At 37.5% G+C, this 15,632-nt stretch overlaps 1 protein-coding gene and 1 long non-coding RNA gene across 5 annotated transcripts in view; both read left to right on the top strand.

Annotated features, from left to right (window-relative positions):
* Nucleotides 1–3,671: 3,671 nt before the first annotated feature.
* LOC139982231 (uncharacterized) lies at nucleotides 3,672–7,811 on the top strand. 2 transcript variants are annotated; one of them, XR_011798065.1, is made up of 4 exons: nucleotides 3,672–4,114; nucleotides 4,409–4,601; nucleotides 6,378–6,564; nucleotides 7,124–7,811. It is a non-coding gene; the product is annotated as an uncharacterized lncRNA (long non-coding RNA). The 2 variants fall into 2 exon arrangements; XR_011798064.1 differs by lacking the exons at nucleotides 3,672–4,114; nucleotides 4,409–4,601 and having other exon boundaries at nucleotides 6,083–6,564.
* Nucleotides 7,812–9,475: 1,664 nt separating this feature from the next.
* The window catches only part of LOC139982207 (uncharacterized), a 61,015-nt gene continuing 54,858 nt past the window's right edge, over nucleotides 9,476–15,632 (top strand). For 2 of the 3 annotated variants that reach the window (XR_011798037.1, XM_071994810.1), the window contains exons 1-2: nucleotides 9,476–9,740; nucleotides 10,805–10,861. Coding sequence is in view for 1 of the 3 variants with exons in the window: in XM_071994810.1 (XP_071850911.1) it covers nucleotides 9,611–9,740; nucleotides 10,805–10,861 (187 nt within the window). In the remaining 2 variants the exon portion in view is untranslated. The remainder of the gene's footprint in view (nucleotides 9,741–10,804; nucleotides 10,862–15,632) is intronic. The other variant, XM_071994812.1, reaches the window with a different exon arrangement.

The raw sequence follows: 15,632 nt of genomic DNA, 5'->3' as shown, positions 1-15,632 counted from the left end.
GAGAAAACTTCTAGGAAACATCCTGAATGAATCATTCAATTACAATCAGAACGCATGGTCCTTTATTCCGCTCATTCAAATTTATCTTATGAAGTATTGAGTAATTAACTGTATGGAACATCTTTGCACATAGATTAGTAAAAGTGTATCAATTCTACCAGATTAGAGTAATTTGGCATGAAAATTTCTCTTCTGCAAGTATATTTCAATCCAATCAGAGAATAAATGGGGAGGGGTGGGGGGGGGTGGATATTAAGCATGTAATATTTCTCTTGACTTCTATACTTCCATAATTGACTCAGCATATAGCCTAATTGATATTTACGGAAGAATTAATACATTAATTAAATACAATTGTAAGTGATTAGAAAGTGTAATTTTGACTTAAATTAACAAACGCGAAATTGACCTTAAATCTAGCACTTTTGCTAATGGATTGAATGTGTTTTGTGTATTGTGTAAAATTTGTATAGCTAGATTCAGGGACGTAGCTAAGGCCTGATGATTGGGGGTTTAGTGGCTGAAATTCCAACTGGATGGGTTTTGGAGCCAGAAAATTCCAACTGCTGCCTTGTACCCCAGTCAGTGTCAGTCAGACACCCTATCTTTCGCGACGGCACTTTTGTTCCGAACTTTTCTCGGTACATTTGTACCACTGGCCCTCACTTCACAAACTTATTAATCACTCTGGTTAAGCGAGTAAGCAACTGAGTACAAGTTATCTGCTTGGTAAGCTACATAGACTACTGACTAAAAAAGCTATGTTTATGTAACAAAGGGGAAACTTTTTTGTCAACAAATTATATACGACGACATAGTGAATTACCACAAAATACAATGCTTTTTCCTAGCCCGCTTAATATTATTTTCTTGGGGGTGGGGTGGGGCTATTTATCACTCACATGGAAAAAAAATTGTTCACTTCATTCCAACTGAGCATTTGGAATGATGTGAACAATTAAACATTGTGCAGAAAAATGTTGAGTTGACGTTATACGATACCGTAAGTTGTCAATTAAACATTTTGCAGAAATTTTTTCAATTGCTCAATTGGAATGAAGTGAACAATTGAACATTTTGCCAAAATGTCCAATTGACGAGATAAGATAAGTTGTCAATTAAACATTTCTCAGAAAATGTTTCAATTGCTCATATGGAATGAAGTGAACAATTGAATATTTTGCAGCAAAAAATGACTAATTGACGAGATTTGATTAGTTTTGAATTAAACATTTTTCACAAAATTGTTCAATTACTCATTTAAAGCAAGTAAGCAATGCAACATTTTTCTGTTTTTTTTATAACATTTTATCTTGTTATCTAAACAATTAACAGAAAAATTTAACCTTATGGGGCAAAGTTTTTCTTATGTTGATGGCATTTTTAAGCTTCCGTAGATTAGCATTGAGCGTTTTAATCATATATGTTGTGCAGTAGTTGTATTATACGAAATTTTGTAAAATCATACGAAGTTTTGTATGGTGGAGTATAAAGATCGCGACATACAATTTCTCATTGTGACAAGGAAATCGTACTAAATATGACTGATTCAAGGTCAATTTTGACCGAAAATTTTAGGTCACTACAAGAATATTTGAAAATTAGAGTGCTCCAGTCGGAAAAATTAGAGTACGGCAGTCGGAAATTCGGACTGTCGCACTAAAATTTTCCAACTATCGTCAGTTTTACCAAGATTGGGGGGGGGGGGGGGTGAGACACCCCACACCCCCCTCTAGCGACGTCCCTGGCTAGATTATGGACGTTATAATTAATATTTAGGTAGAACTGAATGAAAGGAAATCAACTAAAAAATCACACTAACTCTGGTCTATGTTTAGTTGGAATAAACCCAGTGAGACTTCTTATGGTGGATCTGCCTTCTACACTCCAAGAGAAACTTTCTATTGAAAAATCACTAAGAGAAAGAACAAGCACATGCATGGGAACACGATAAAATCAAAATGCATAGAATGGCACTAAAGGGTAACTTGGACGGTTCATTACCAACTATGGCTAATGGAGATCATAAATAAATCAGTAAGGGATTTCGGCATAAAATATATGTCTGGGTAGACCTATTTCACTTGAAGACTATTTTGCTAAATAAACTATTAAAGTCAGTTTATCTCTGCTTGACCCGAGATGACTGATTGTCTGTTTATAGCTCCATGGTCAGCTCTAGAATGTAGCAGTGGAATCTTTCAGAATCTACGAAGGGGGTTAAAGCGTTCAAAACCACTTTCAAGAAGAGAGGCAAGAACACTTCTCTGTTCTTTAAATCTGTAAATATGTGAAGGGTTGACAGGTGAAATGAATAAAAGAAATAAAATTAAGTTCTATGAACGAATAATTAAAACAAAAACGTTTTCAGTTCGTTGCCAGTCTACAGAGATCACTTCATTCTGAAAATGTAGTTGCGCTAAGGTCCCCCCCCCCCACCCAAAAAAAAAAAAAAAGTGCGCGTGTGTTTCTCCGGAATGGGAAGGAAACTTTGTATGCTGATGATTGTAAAGCACCAATTAGCATTAAACTTGCGAGCCAAAGGTGTTGCTTTTGTTTTGTATCACCACACTGGTACAGACGTAGAGTTGAAATTCAAAAAAGAAGATATTGATGAATGAACTGGATAATGATTGTGCATTAGTCGTTTGTATTGGTCAAATACTCTTTGGACCGGGTAAGACGCATTATGGAACTCTTCAACGATGTCCTTAGAATTCATATGACCAATTGGTTGGGTGGTCCGAGGCGTGCTGGTCTTGACTGGGGCCTAAACATTTTTGCAGGTCCATTAACATTAATTAACGAAGTAATGATTTAGTGGTCATTTAAATTGGTCAAGCACTCTTTGGACCGGGCAAGACGCATCATGGTACCGTTCTACAATGTTCTTGGACTTCCTGTGACCTATTGGTTAGGTGGTCCAAGGCGTGCTGGTCTTCACTGGGGCCTAAAGATTTTTGAAGGTCCATTTACATTCATCGGAAGAAGTGATGATTTAATGGTCGTTTAAATTGGTCAAGCACACTTTGGACCGGGCAAGACGCATTATGGTACTCTTCTACAATGTCCTTAGAGTTCATGTTGACCATCGGTTTGGTGATCCAAGGCGTGCTGCATGGATTAGGGCCCAAAGCTTTTCGTGGTCCCGTTACACTCATTAAAAAAGAAATGAATTAGTGGTCATTTTTAATTGGTCAAGCACTCTTTAGACCGGGCAAGACGCATTATGTTACCCTTCTACAAGGTCCTTAGACTTCCTACGACCCATTGGTTGGGCGGTCCAAGGCGTGCTGGTCTTGATTAGGGCCCAAATGTTTTTATTTCAGTTCCCGTTACATTTATTTAAAAAAATGTTGATTTAATGGTCATTTTAATTGGTCAAGCACTCTTTGGACCGGGCAAGACGCATTATGGTATCCTTCTACAATGTGTCAAGAATTCATATGACCCATTGGTAAGGTGGTCCAAGGCGTGCTAGTCTTGATTAGGGCCTAAAGTAATTTTTTACATTAATTTAAGAACTGATGAAGTAGTGGTCATTTTAGTTGGCCAAGAACTATTTGGACCGGGCAAGATGCCATATGGTACCCTTCTACATAGTCATCGGAGTTCATATGACCCATGGGCCATAGATAAACCCCTTTTCCACGACCAAATGTTGAACATCTTGTAAGAAAGCTTTTGTCTTGTCACAGGTGTTACGTCGATACAATTGTCGAATACGTAACCGAATAGGCAGCTCAGTTACTCATTCGCGAATATCGAACGAGGAACGGGGAATAAGTATCTAACTTCACACCGGTATTCTCTGTCCCGTCCGTAAAATGCACACTGTGCTGTGGCACCCTAGACCTTGTGAGTACACACATTTAATTGTAAAGCACACAGATGACAGAAACTGCGAAAATTACAGTGGAAAGATCGCTGATTTGCGAAGGACGAATAAAAAAAAATCTCAAGATTGTTGTAACTTTAGTGTACAAATATACAGAACAGAAAGATGGGCACCGACGGCAAACAAAAAGAGCACGATGGCAATTTGTTTGCCGTCGGTTGACTGTATTTTACAGGGGCACAACGGCAAGCATCATTTGGAATATCACCTAACTTGGTATGGTGATGTTGGTAGATAACCTATACACATGCTGTATATTGCAATTGATGTGATACAAATTTATGAGAGGGCAGGGCTTAGCATTACTTTGGTAACAAAAGTTTGTGTCCTTGAATTGCTGTTGTTGTATTAGGGCTTTCTTAGAAATTTCCCTATTAATGGCTAATCTGATGAAACTCAAATATTCAGACTTGAGTCTTCACCATGAAATAATGACAGCATGTTCTCTGTTTATCAAGGCATTATAAGAAATGTGCCATTATCCTTATCTTTACATATATATTACTGTAGGCCTTCACTGTTGCCTATACTGTATGAGTACAGAGGAAATGAGGATTCCCCTGGAAGAGAGAGGTCGATGTTCTCAGAGATCACTATCTGAAGTCAAATCTGTAAACATACCTCCAACATGGTGAAAGACTGCAGCAAAGGATTGCTTCAATGTCATAGATGATCATCTTTTTGAAGTTCCACTATAGATCAGGTGAAGTAAAAGCACCTTTTTGGTTCCTTGCTTTTGCAAAGGAACCTATGTAGTCAGGTTGGCATGTGTGTGTGTCTGCGACACTCGCAATTGGGTACACTGTAACTCAACAAGGGAAAGTTGGACTCAACTCAAACTAGGTATATATAGTGAGAAGGTGTGCCCTATTGTTTTTGATGCCTGTGAAGGCCACCAAAGGTCAGTTGGAGGCCAAAAACCAAAATTAAAAAAAGCAATAACTCCCATTGACAGGGTCCGAGATGGTTGATATTTTGGGAGTAGTTGTAACATATGGAAAAGTTTAGGCTATAAAAGAGCATTTGCTCTACAAAGCCACACAGACTAAAATCCGCCGATGTTATGAGTCACCGGTATGAATATGCATATTGACAGGCGGACTGTTCCATTACCGGCAAGGGGATTGTATTTGTTTCTAAATGAATTGATGCTAAAATAATTATAGCAGTGAATGTAAACGAACACTGAGACATGACGTTGTGTTTATACATTTATTTGTCTGCACACCTTTTAATCGAACTTGAGAAAATAACATTTGTTACAAATCAATTGGTTGTAAAAGCAAAATAAAGAGTTACCCACTTACAGTGGTATCATCCAAACAAACAACCAGTGATAGTCCTAGCGATAGCTTTAGCCTATACGTACATACGAGTGTTAACCTAACTGTACGAAACCATATGCATTAATACATAAAGCACGGTAGGCCTGTACGTTCGCTACAAACGTTTACGTGGGCAATTTATATCACTATATTCATCCTATTTCAAAGGAAACTATGAAATGGGATTCTCAACTTGTTAATTTATGTTTATTGCAATGTCGTCATCTTATTTCATTGCATATTACTTAACAAATCTCGAAATTCACCTCAGAAATCACAATACGATTGTCGGACGAAGCATCAGTGAGAATGTTGTTGATACACAAGCTGATTCGTGACGTAGCTCATGAATAAATAATGAGGCGTTATAATGAGGTTTTCGAAGAAAAATTTCTAACAGAAACTTTCATTCGATGGGGAAAAGACATACAGTGAACATTAACCAATCAGAAATAGGCTTATATAATATGAAAGAACAGAATTTGAAGTTAGTTGCGCAAGTTTAGCCATGCAGTTTGATCAAACGGTCTGAGAATTCGAGTAGTTTGAAGTTAGCGTCCTTGTAAAATAAACGAATATGCAAGCACATAAATCCGACTGGACTAAAAATTTAAACTTTTTTAATCGGAAAACGACATACAGTAAAGTTCAGATTAATGATGATTCGTTAAAAGATTATGAAAGAGAAATGTTTAAACTACTGTAATTTGTTTTAGCCGATATCAGTAAATGATATCGGTACATTGATTTTTTTCAAAAGATCGCGATACGGTCGTTTTGGAAGGTATAAAACACACACTTAAGGCCCGAGGTCGACTATGCACGGATCAAATGATCGCCACCTTTCCATATGATGGGTTATAGTAATATTTCCTAACTTTTGTGACGCTCCAGTACCATTCTCTGAAGACGAATGTTTTATTATGCACTACAGAATGGTCAGATATGTAAGATTAAATGTAAGAATATACTTGTCTCTGACAGGTGTACCCACCTGGACTACATCTCAGCTCGGGTCTCTTCATGAAACACTTATATAGTTTGGAAAATACATGCCACCTGCTTGATGTTAAAATTGCCAAACATATTGAAAGGACTCCTTCATCAAAAAAATGATTGCCAATAATATAGCCATTTCACCTTTGTTTATGCAGAAAAAAAAACATCAAAAAGCTGATCTCAGATGTAATCAACCCAGCACTAAAACGGTGTCCAACCCTTGTGCATGATACTCAAGCTGTTACATCAAAATATAAGACACTTTACAGACACTTTGGAACCTGCAACAAACAGTATATAAGGCCGCTGGGTACCTTTCTGAAGAATATATAAAAGCGTTAGGTGAGGTCCGATTTTCATGTTTCTCAGATACCCGGATTAATGAGTTGACCCATTATTCGCTTCTCTCATTGATTTGGCGACAGCTAATTATGGACCATTGCCAAATCTCATCGCCGTCATGATGGCGTGTGAGCGTCCAATTGTATATTTATTGAAATCAGTTAAGCATGACCACAGCTCTACTGGCTCTCTCTCCGTAATATGCAGTGCAGAGTGGGCGGAGCTTGAGTCTGCTACCAGGTTTAGAGTGCTTCCACGGTCAGCAGCGCTTGCTAGAATCATATTGTTAGGATTACAATATGCTTTTGCTGATTTAGGCTTTTGGTTATCGATTGAGTAGTAGGCTATTTGGACCAGCGTATTTTTTTTTATTTTTTATAAATCCGACCAATCTGAACAGTACGTTAATGCACCATATGGTTGACCACTGGTCATTATGACTTTCTGACCAATCACATGACTGGTATATGGTTGATGAAAGCTGATATTACTTGTGTGTGAACTTTTAAAAAGGAAAGTAATATGTGATAAACTATTTTTTGGTTTAATTTTCGTACAGATTTAACCATCAAAAAACTTTCCAGATGAGACAGTTCCACCAAAATTGCAAATCCTGGAAGACCATGTTATACCCATCATCACAACATGCATATCCTAGAATTATTTAAGACCATGTTATACCCTTTATTATAACATGCACATCCTGGAAGACCATGTTATACCCTTCATCACAACATTCACATCCTGGAACACCATGTTATACCCTTCGTCACAACATGCACATCCTGGAAGACCATGCTATACCCTTCATCACAACATGCACATCATGGAAGACCATGTTATACCCTTCATTGCAAAATGACACACTGGACTAGGCTTGTTAGGTAAAAGGGGTCGAGTCTGTGCATGCACGGCTGAACACAACCAGATTTAATATCCGCAGGCTGAAGGATAATCGTGCCATCTTAAACTCATCCATGGTCACACACTGGGTCCAGACTACGCCAGGAGCCCGCAGGCACCATGCATTTATCCAGAAGTGTCTATGCAAAATAAAATAAATGCAATGACTTCCACTCATTATGTATATTCAACTATCAGTGGCATAATTCTTTGGTTACGTCTGTTCTACAGTAGGCCAACATTGCTCTGTGTTTTATCCAAGCAGCATCCATTCATATTTGCATTACTGTATTTACATGTATGCCAACATCATCTTAAAATAATAACAAATCTGGAGCTTGAGACCCATGCAGATAGGACTTTTTTTTTTTTTCTCATTGCTTCAAATTTAGTTAATATGGGGTCTTTTTATCTAGCTTATAATTCAATCTGAGTGGAAGGGTTGGTGGAGGTGAGGTTACCCTGTTTGGCTTACACCCTCGATCCAAAATGATTCTGTAATATCCACCATGTTTAATTATACTACCATATACACTGTTTAGTTCTGTCAAACACGTCTCGAAATATATCTAATGGGTTTTACTTCATCTTTCATGTGTTCTCATACATTACTTACTTGAGTGACCACGACAGATTCCCTAATGTTTATTACTCCAAATCAAATCCCCACCTCCCCCCTACATGTAAGGCTTGCCAGCTTTAAATATGCATTTCACTTGCCTATTTCAGGTCTACTAAATCTGGTTTTCAACTACGTTTAGCTGAGAGCCGCTAAGATCCGTTATAGGCCTATGGTAAATCTTATTGTTTGGTGGCATGGCCTTATTTGTCGCACATGGGCTAACGTTAGGCTTAACGATTGTGAGAAACGAGTACATTGTCGTGGTAATTCTACTAAGACTAATGTTGAGCCAGCTGATATCGGCCTAGGCCAGAGGTTGGATTACGAAACTCGTGCTAAATATCTTATATATGTTACAAAGACTAAAAGCCTACCGTCAGCTTAGTGCTTTATTGCTGATTCTCGATTTTCTCTTTGAAAGTACATATGTTTATAGTCGGTACCATAAAATTAACTGATGAAAGCTGACAAAATTACTTCTCTTTGTCTTTTCATCTTTCGTTGGATTGTACCGCAATTAATGGTCATTCGAAACCATATTCATGAATTGTTTTTATTTCTTCATCAATGGCAATCGAGCAACTGAAAATCGTATATCTCATATTCATGATGAAAATAACCGTCATCTCTTAGTTATTATACGTACATAATAGGTTTAGTTATGATTTTATTTTCGGGGGAAAGTGCCTGAGGAGAAACTATCACAAAAATAAGCAAAACTGGATGCATCGGGAGAAATAATTTATGTTTCTACAAATCGATTTATATTTCCACCGTTTTCAAAATGAAGCATATGTTTCTTCGGTTAAGCTGCACTTAAGACCGGCGTCTATGGGTATATGGGTATACAACAATGCAATTTGACACACAACTTGAACGTTTCAAACGCATTCATTTAAAAATTCTTGCACCAAGATATATCTATGATCTCATATCTCATTCAACCAATGTAGACTTCCGTCCATCGAATTAACTTCTTCTCAAATCAGGACCTCTATGTAAAATATCTTTTACGGCGACAGAGCGTTTACATCACCGAAGCTTTGAAATACTTTGTCTTTCAACATTCGCAACAAACTCTCAATAACTAACTTCAAATCTAAACTCGAAACTTATTATTGAAATATTTTTTTCGGTCTTCTCTGTCCTGTTTGTATTTCATGTTTATTTGTTCATATTTTCTTCGTACAGCGCTAAGAACTTATCTTTTACTTTGTGCTTTATTATTATTATTATTATTATTATTATTATTATTATTATCATAATGATAATTATTATTATTAGTAGTAGCTGTAATATTATTATTATTATTTTCATTGCATTTAAAACCTATATGAATGTGCAACATACTTAATATAACGCAAGTTGGCGCAAGTTTGCGCATGTTTGCGCAAGCGCACAACTAAGATGCCGAAGTTCCCGTGTACAACTTCCCGTTGTTGTACAACTTCCCGACATGGACGTTAAATGGATGTGTGCCGAGAGATTGGCTTCGGTCAGCTTGCGAGTCTATAAGCCTCCATGGCTTCTTTCGCGAGTTCCTGCTTGCGGGAAGATCACATATACATACATACATGCATACAAGTTAACATTCGTGGCCCAGAGATGTTCAACGTTGCATTGAGTTGTTCTTGTTCAGTCTCATCTCTAGGTAAGATCGTCCTTAAATCCTACCGTTTGCTTACATTAAGAACTTCTAAGCCGGATAAATGTTTTGAGATCTTAAATATGTTGGTTTTATTCGTAGATGACCTGTTGTTAAGTAGCAAATAAGTAGGAGATAAACGGTTCATCTGTATCGTTTGTGAAAGTAATAACCACTTGCACTACATACTTAGTTCAACACGCTTTGGTTATCAATGTACTGTGTGTATGCCTGAGTAGCGTGCTAACTATCGTCGAGTACATCGTCATTTCAGTATTGACAATGTTGACACGTTATTTTCCGTCAGGAATTGTAAGCTATTTTATGAGGAAAAATGGATTTGGGATGAAGTACAGTTGTTTGACAGTTGATATTAATGAATTATGTTATTTTAGAGTTCCGGTGCGACACATGAGCTACCATTTTGAAGATGTTTATGGGTGTAGCACTTGTTGATGCTTGATTGAAGTGAATAGCTCATAGGTTAGCGAGGCGTTAGCTGCTGGGATCATTGTGAATGACGTCACGATTGATGTCGCAATAGGGGATTTCCCCGCATTGCACCGCATTGGATTGCTACTGTAGTGCATATGGTTGAATTGCGTTCTTCTGTGTGTTCGTTTAGACCTTAGTGAAGTTAGTGTGTATTCGCTTGATAATAAGGAAAGCTATATATGTTATAATTAGTTCTGTCAAACTGTATTTTTTTTTATTCCTGTTCTATGGGATAGACTCTATATGCATCTGTAAAAGAAAGGTAGTAGGATGTTTAATTGCTGAGAAATTTGACCTCAGAAGTCACAAAAATGCCAAAATGCCACGGTGGCGACGAATTGCGGAATTTCAAAGTGTGATAAATCGGCCAATTGTGAAGCAAATTCAACTGACATTTTCAGAATATGCTAATTTTATGGTGTTCCAATCATACAAAAAAAATTGGGAATTTTTGGAGAGGGTGCAGCAACAGCCATCCGTGATTTGACACGGAATGACCCTTTTAGTAACTCCATCAAATTGCACACGTTGTTATTTCGTCTTAATGATTTGATGTTTTTTTTTATACTCTGTAGGACACTGTGTGGAAGGAACAGGTTATTTTCTTCATCATAACAACTCACTAACGGTAAGTAAGTACTGCACACAATTCATTAGTGACTCAGTCGGATACAGATTTTCATACCAACAGCGCCCCCTCCCGTCTCCAACACACCTACGTTGCCTGGAGATTTAGAACAATACCTGCAGATTGGCGTCGATAACCTAGAGAATTACTTCATGAACAGAAACCTTCGAAATTTAAGTAATTTTTTTTTTGAATGTTTTAACATTTTAACGAATTGTTTGTGTTCAGCATCATTGTATTCCTTGGCACTGGTCTTTGACTTCTTCAAGCCTTGTACTTTATACAATATGCCTCCATGTAAATCTCTTTTAATTTGTTTAACCAGTTTAAGATTTGTACATGTGTGTCCATTAGAGCTGACATGTATGAGTAATGCCTAGATGTGCCCCTGTAGTGCCTCTATTTGCATGTGTGTCCATTAGAGCTGACAGGTATGAGTAATGCCTAGAGATGCCCCTGTAGTGCCTCTGTTCGCATGTGTGTCCATTAGAGCTGACAGGTATAAGTAATACCTAAAGGGGCCCCTGTAGTGCCCCTATTTGCATGTGTGTCCATTAGAGCTGATAGGTATGAGTAATGCCTATAGGTGCCCCTGTAGTGCCCCTATTTGCATGTGTGTCCATTAGAGCTGACAGGTATGAGTAATGCCTAGAGGTGCCCCTGTAGTGCCTCTGTTCGCATGTGTGTCCATTAGAGCTGACATATATGAGTAATGCCTAGAGGTGCCCCGGTAGTGCCTCTATGTGCATGTGTGTCCATTAGAGCTGACATGTATGAGTAATGCCTAGAGGTGCCCCTGTAGTGCCTCTGTTTTCATGTGTGTCCATTAGAGCTGACAGGTATGAGTAATGCCTAAAGGTGCCCCTGTAGTGCCTCTATTTGCATTTGTGCCCATTAGAGCTGATAGGTATGAGTAATGCCTATAGGTGCCCCTGTAGTGCCTATATTTGCATGTGTGTCCATTAGAGCTGACAGGTATGAGTAATGCCGAGAGGTGCCCCTGTAGTGCATCTGTTTGCATGTGTGTCCATTAGAGCTGATAGGTATGAGTAATGCCTAGAGGTGCCCATGTAGAGCCTCTGTTTGCATGTGTGTCCATTAAAGCTTTCAACATTTCAGATTGTGGTACCATTTATGATTTGTGCAAAGATTTGAAGGGGATAAATATCATTAAATGTGGTCGCTATAACCCAGTCTTGCAATGATGTTCTGACGAATTTTCTTAACGTACTGAAAATTTGTCTTGCCCTTACGACTAATATTCGCAGTGTGATAATCAATTTTTAAAGTTGAGGATTTATGTTTGCCTGGAACTTAGGACGTCGCTGGGTTTATATTTTAACGCAGACGATCATTTTCTATAACAAAAATATCTAGCTTTCTTAATATCTAAATCATAATAAAAATCATATTCATTAAACAGTCAACAATTCAACAGATTAAATGATCTTCAGGTACATTATCCTATACAAAATGTAAGTAACATCTTTTCGCTATGTCTGCCGGTGAGCATTTGTTTGTGTAACCCGTGATGTTATTTGATAAACGTTATGGAACTGTACTTAATAGTTACTTTCATTTTGAGGTCAATCTGATCGCCTCCCTTCTTGCCTTATCACATTGTTGAGGTACTCTCGATAAGGAAGTAATTTAGCTACGTAAGTGCTGTCTGAGCGCGATTTAAAACAAAAGACTGAAATTTAAGGTCAATCGATATAAAGGTTACATTCGTAGTCATATACAGATTGTGCGCTTGAATCCAACCAATTCACTTTTATTTTGCATCGACTAAATATTACGTTATTTCTACGTATCTAATACGCCGTGTGGGTAATAGCATATTACTATTTCTCGGGTGGAACATCGCGTGGTTACCGGGAGTGACAACCGTGAAGAAGGTGGAAGGTGAAAATAGCGGTACTTCCCACTTGAAGATAAATACAACTGAATTAAACAATACCATAAATCATTGTAAAAACTGCTATACCCCCTTCACGTCAAAGAAAGAGGATGATGGGGTTCGATAACGACACTAAATATACTTACACAACTACATCAATAATATCATGGAACACTCTCTGACATGATCGTCAGAACTTTTTCGTGATCGAATCAAATCAAGAGGATCAGTCTAGGTATTGATTAATTTGCCAATGTTCTAAATATAGGACTGTACATACTTTACATGCTTTATATATAACTTGATACGGAAGTTCTCAAAACAGGAAACTATCTGTTCAGGGGTTGTAATACTTCGATTCTATATACAGGAAGTAACGAAGACGTTCTTTCATTCCACACTGTGTGTATGTGGATTATATTGTATCGCATCGTAACAGGAATTAACACGAGGAATCGTTCCGTCATTTTGTAATGTTAAATTTTTAGAGTGTGCAAAGGAAATGAAATAGTTCCAGGAGAAAAAATATCACCACACTGGAGCTTAGGAGGTTACGTGGTGACTTGATTCAGGTTTTCAAGATTGTATTGTTTTGAAAATGTATCCTTCACCGACTATTTTATGTTTGCTAATAGTAGTTGTACCAGAGGTTATTGTCTTAAACTCCTAAAGTCACAAAGTAGGATTCATATTCGGCATAACTTTGTCATATAATAGGGTTTGTGAATGAGTGGAACGGTTTGCTGAGAAAGTTGTACTTGCAAGTAGTGTGAATGGGTTGACGAATGCTTTGGACAAGCACTTTAAGCATTGTAATCGGGTCTGAGTGTTCGTGTCTTCAGTTTTAAATATACAGATATGAAACTTTAATTTGTAACGTCCAGTCATGTAGGTTTGTTCACTTTGCAAGTAATGCCAATATTGTAGCGCGCATGCGCACTACAATAATGCTAACAAAATCTGTTACGTAACCGCTGTGCCCTCTGGTTCTAAAAATACTTCGTTGTCTCCGCGGGCGCAGTGGACATTTAACAAAAACATACGAGGGGGGAAACACGTAGTTTTTTTGCTACAGTACTTTCAAACCCTAAGCTTGAAGTTATGTTGCAAGCAGGCATTGGTAGGGCTTCGGATAAACGTCGGAACGCTTTCCCAAGGACAACATAAAAAAAAACAGGCCAAAAAATCATTACCTGGAATGCAAGCTCGATAAATCTACACAAGAAATCACGGAAATGAAAAAAAAAATCGAATCAATCGAGGATTTTTGTGTTACAGCAGTGGATTAACTTAGTGTATTCAACGAAACAGACAATCATACTCGTCGTGCTTCCTGTTATGTTGATTAGAAAATTATTGTTAGTTTCATTTATAATATTTGTAGGCCTAATATGATTTCATATTCACTACTCCAACTTCTCAGTAGTAGTCGTGACTGAGACCAGGGTTAATAATAAAACTCCAGTTAGTATTTCAAAAATAACAAATTATAATTTCATACATGTTGGCAGTGAGGAGTAAAGAGGTGGTGGTGATGGTTTTCTATATACATAGTTGTATCAATTCTACAGAACTATCAGACGTTATATCAGACTCCAACCAGTTTGAGTTATTTAATGAAATCACGTACCCTGATATAATTATTGATGCCATTAAGGACTTTTGTGGCAATAATTATCCACTTAAATGTCACACAAATGAGAGTTCTCAGAAAGTCGTTCCATGGATTACTCCCGGTATTCTTTGTCCTGTAACTACAAAATAAGAAGAAAAACAATACGAACTACAAATCATTCCTTCACAACCGCACTCCTTCAAACCATCTTAAATACATCATCTACAATACAAGCTGGCAACTCGGGAAGTTATTAGGGAAATCATTGACAAATACAACGGATTCTGCCCGGGTTTATCAACCCGTTTTTATGTATTGATAATAGCATTGAAAATTACATTGAGGTCGCAAAGCTTTTTGTAATGATTACATCTCTTATATTGATCAAACTCTTGCTGAAAAGATTCTATATTCATAGCATTAAACGAATAACGGAAACTAACAGGGAGAGTTTGAACAATGGAAAATAGCAAAGAAATTTGTAGAGAAAGCTGGATTTGGACCAGAGGTCACGTTTTGAAAACCGTTGTAACCATACAGATCTTTGCTATTTTCTAAGATTTAATGTTGTGATATTCCTCTTTCATCCTATCTTAGTGCTTAAAATCCTAATTCATTTTTCATCACCTCTACCGGCAATATATATATATAGCTTTTTAAACATAATAACATTGTTAATCTTCGGAAACATGTTTATTAATATGCAATTGGTCATTAAACACATCACACATCAATAACGACAGGCAACTAACTTGACTATTTTGCCCACATATCAATAGCACAGAGCTCAATGACTAATGTAATGACCTACGTAAATAGTAAGTGGACTGTCTATACCTAGTCGGCATGTCAGCACGACAGGCATTTTAGGAATGTCTCTCATCAAACAAGATCATTAATAATTTTTTGGGCAATGCCCGAAACAATATCAGCATATTGTCCGAATTTCAACTGAAATATGTTCTTTTTGGGAAGGGGTTAGGGGGGTGGGGTGGGGTGAGCTGCAGCCCGTCCCAATTCCTACATCTATGTCTATATCTATATGTTCATATGGCTACAGCTCTAGAAACCTTTTATAAATTACAGCGTTTAAAATAGAAAATGAAACCAAATTCAATCAGTTTATACATTTTGTGGATAATACCGGCAAAGGAAATGACCGTGCGAGGAGTATATCTAAGAAATATATCAGAAGATGTTTGCATTAACTTTTATTGCATCCTTCCGCCAGTTTAGCAGGCAGTGCATGTTAGACAGTAT

The sequence above is a fragment of the Apostichopus japonicus genome, chromosome 16, assembly GCF_037975245.1.
Source record: "Apostichopus japonicus isolate 1M-3 chromosome 16, ASM3797524v1, whole genome shotgun sequence".
NCBI classification, from domain to species: Eukaryota; Metazoa; Echinodermata; class Holothuroidea; order Aspidochirotida; family Stichopodidae; genus Apostichopus; species Apostichopus japonicus.
The sequence above is the reverse complement of the archived record's forward strand: the minus strand, read 5'-3'. Positions and strand labels throughout refer to the sequence as shown.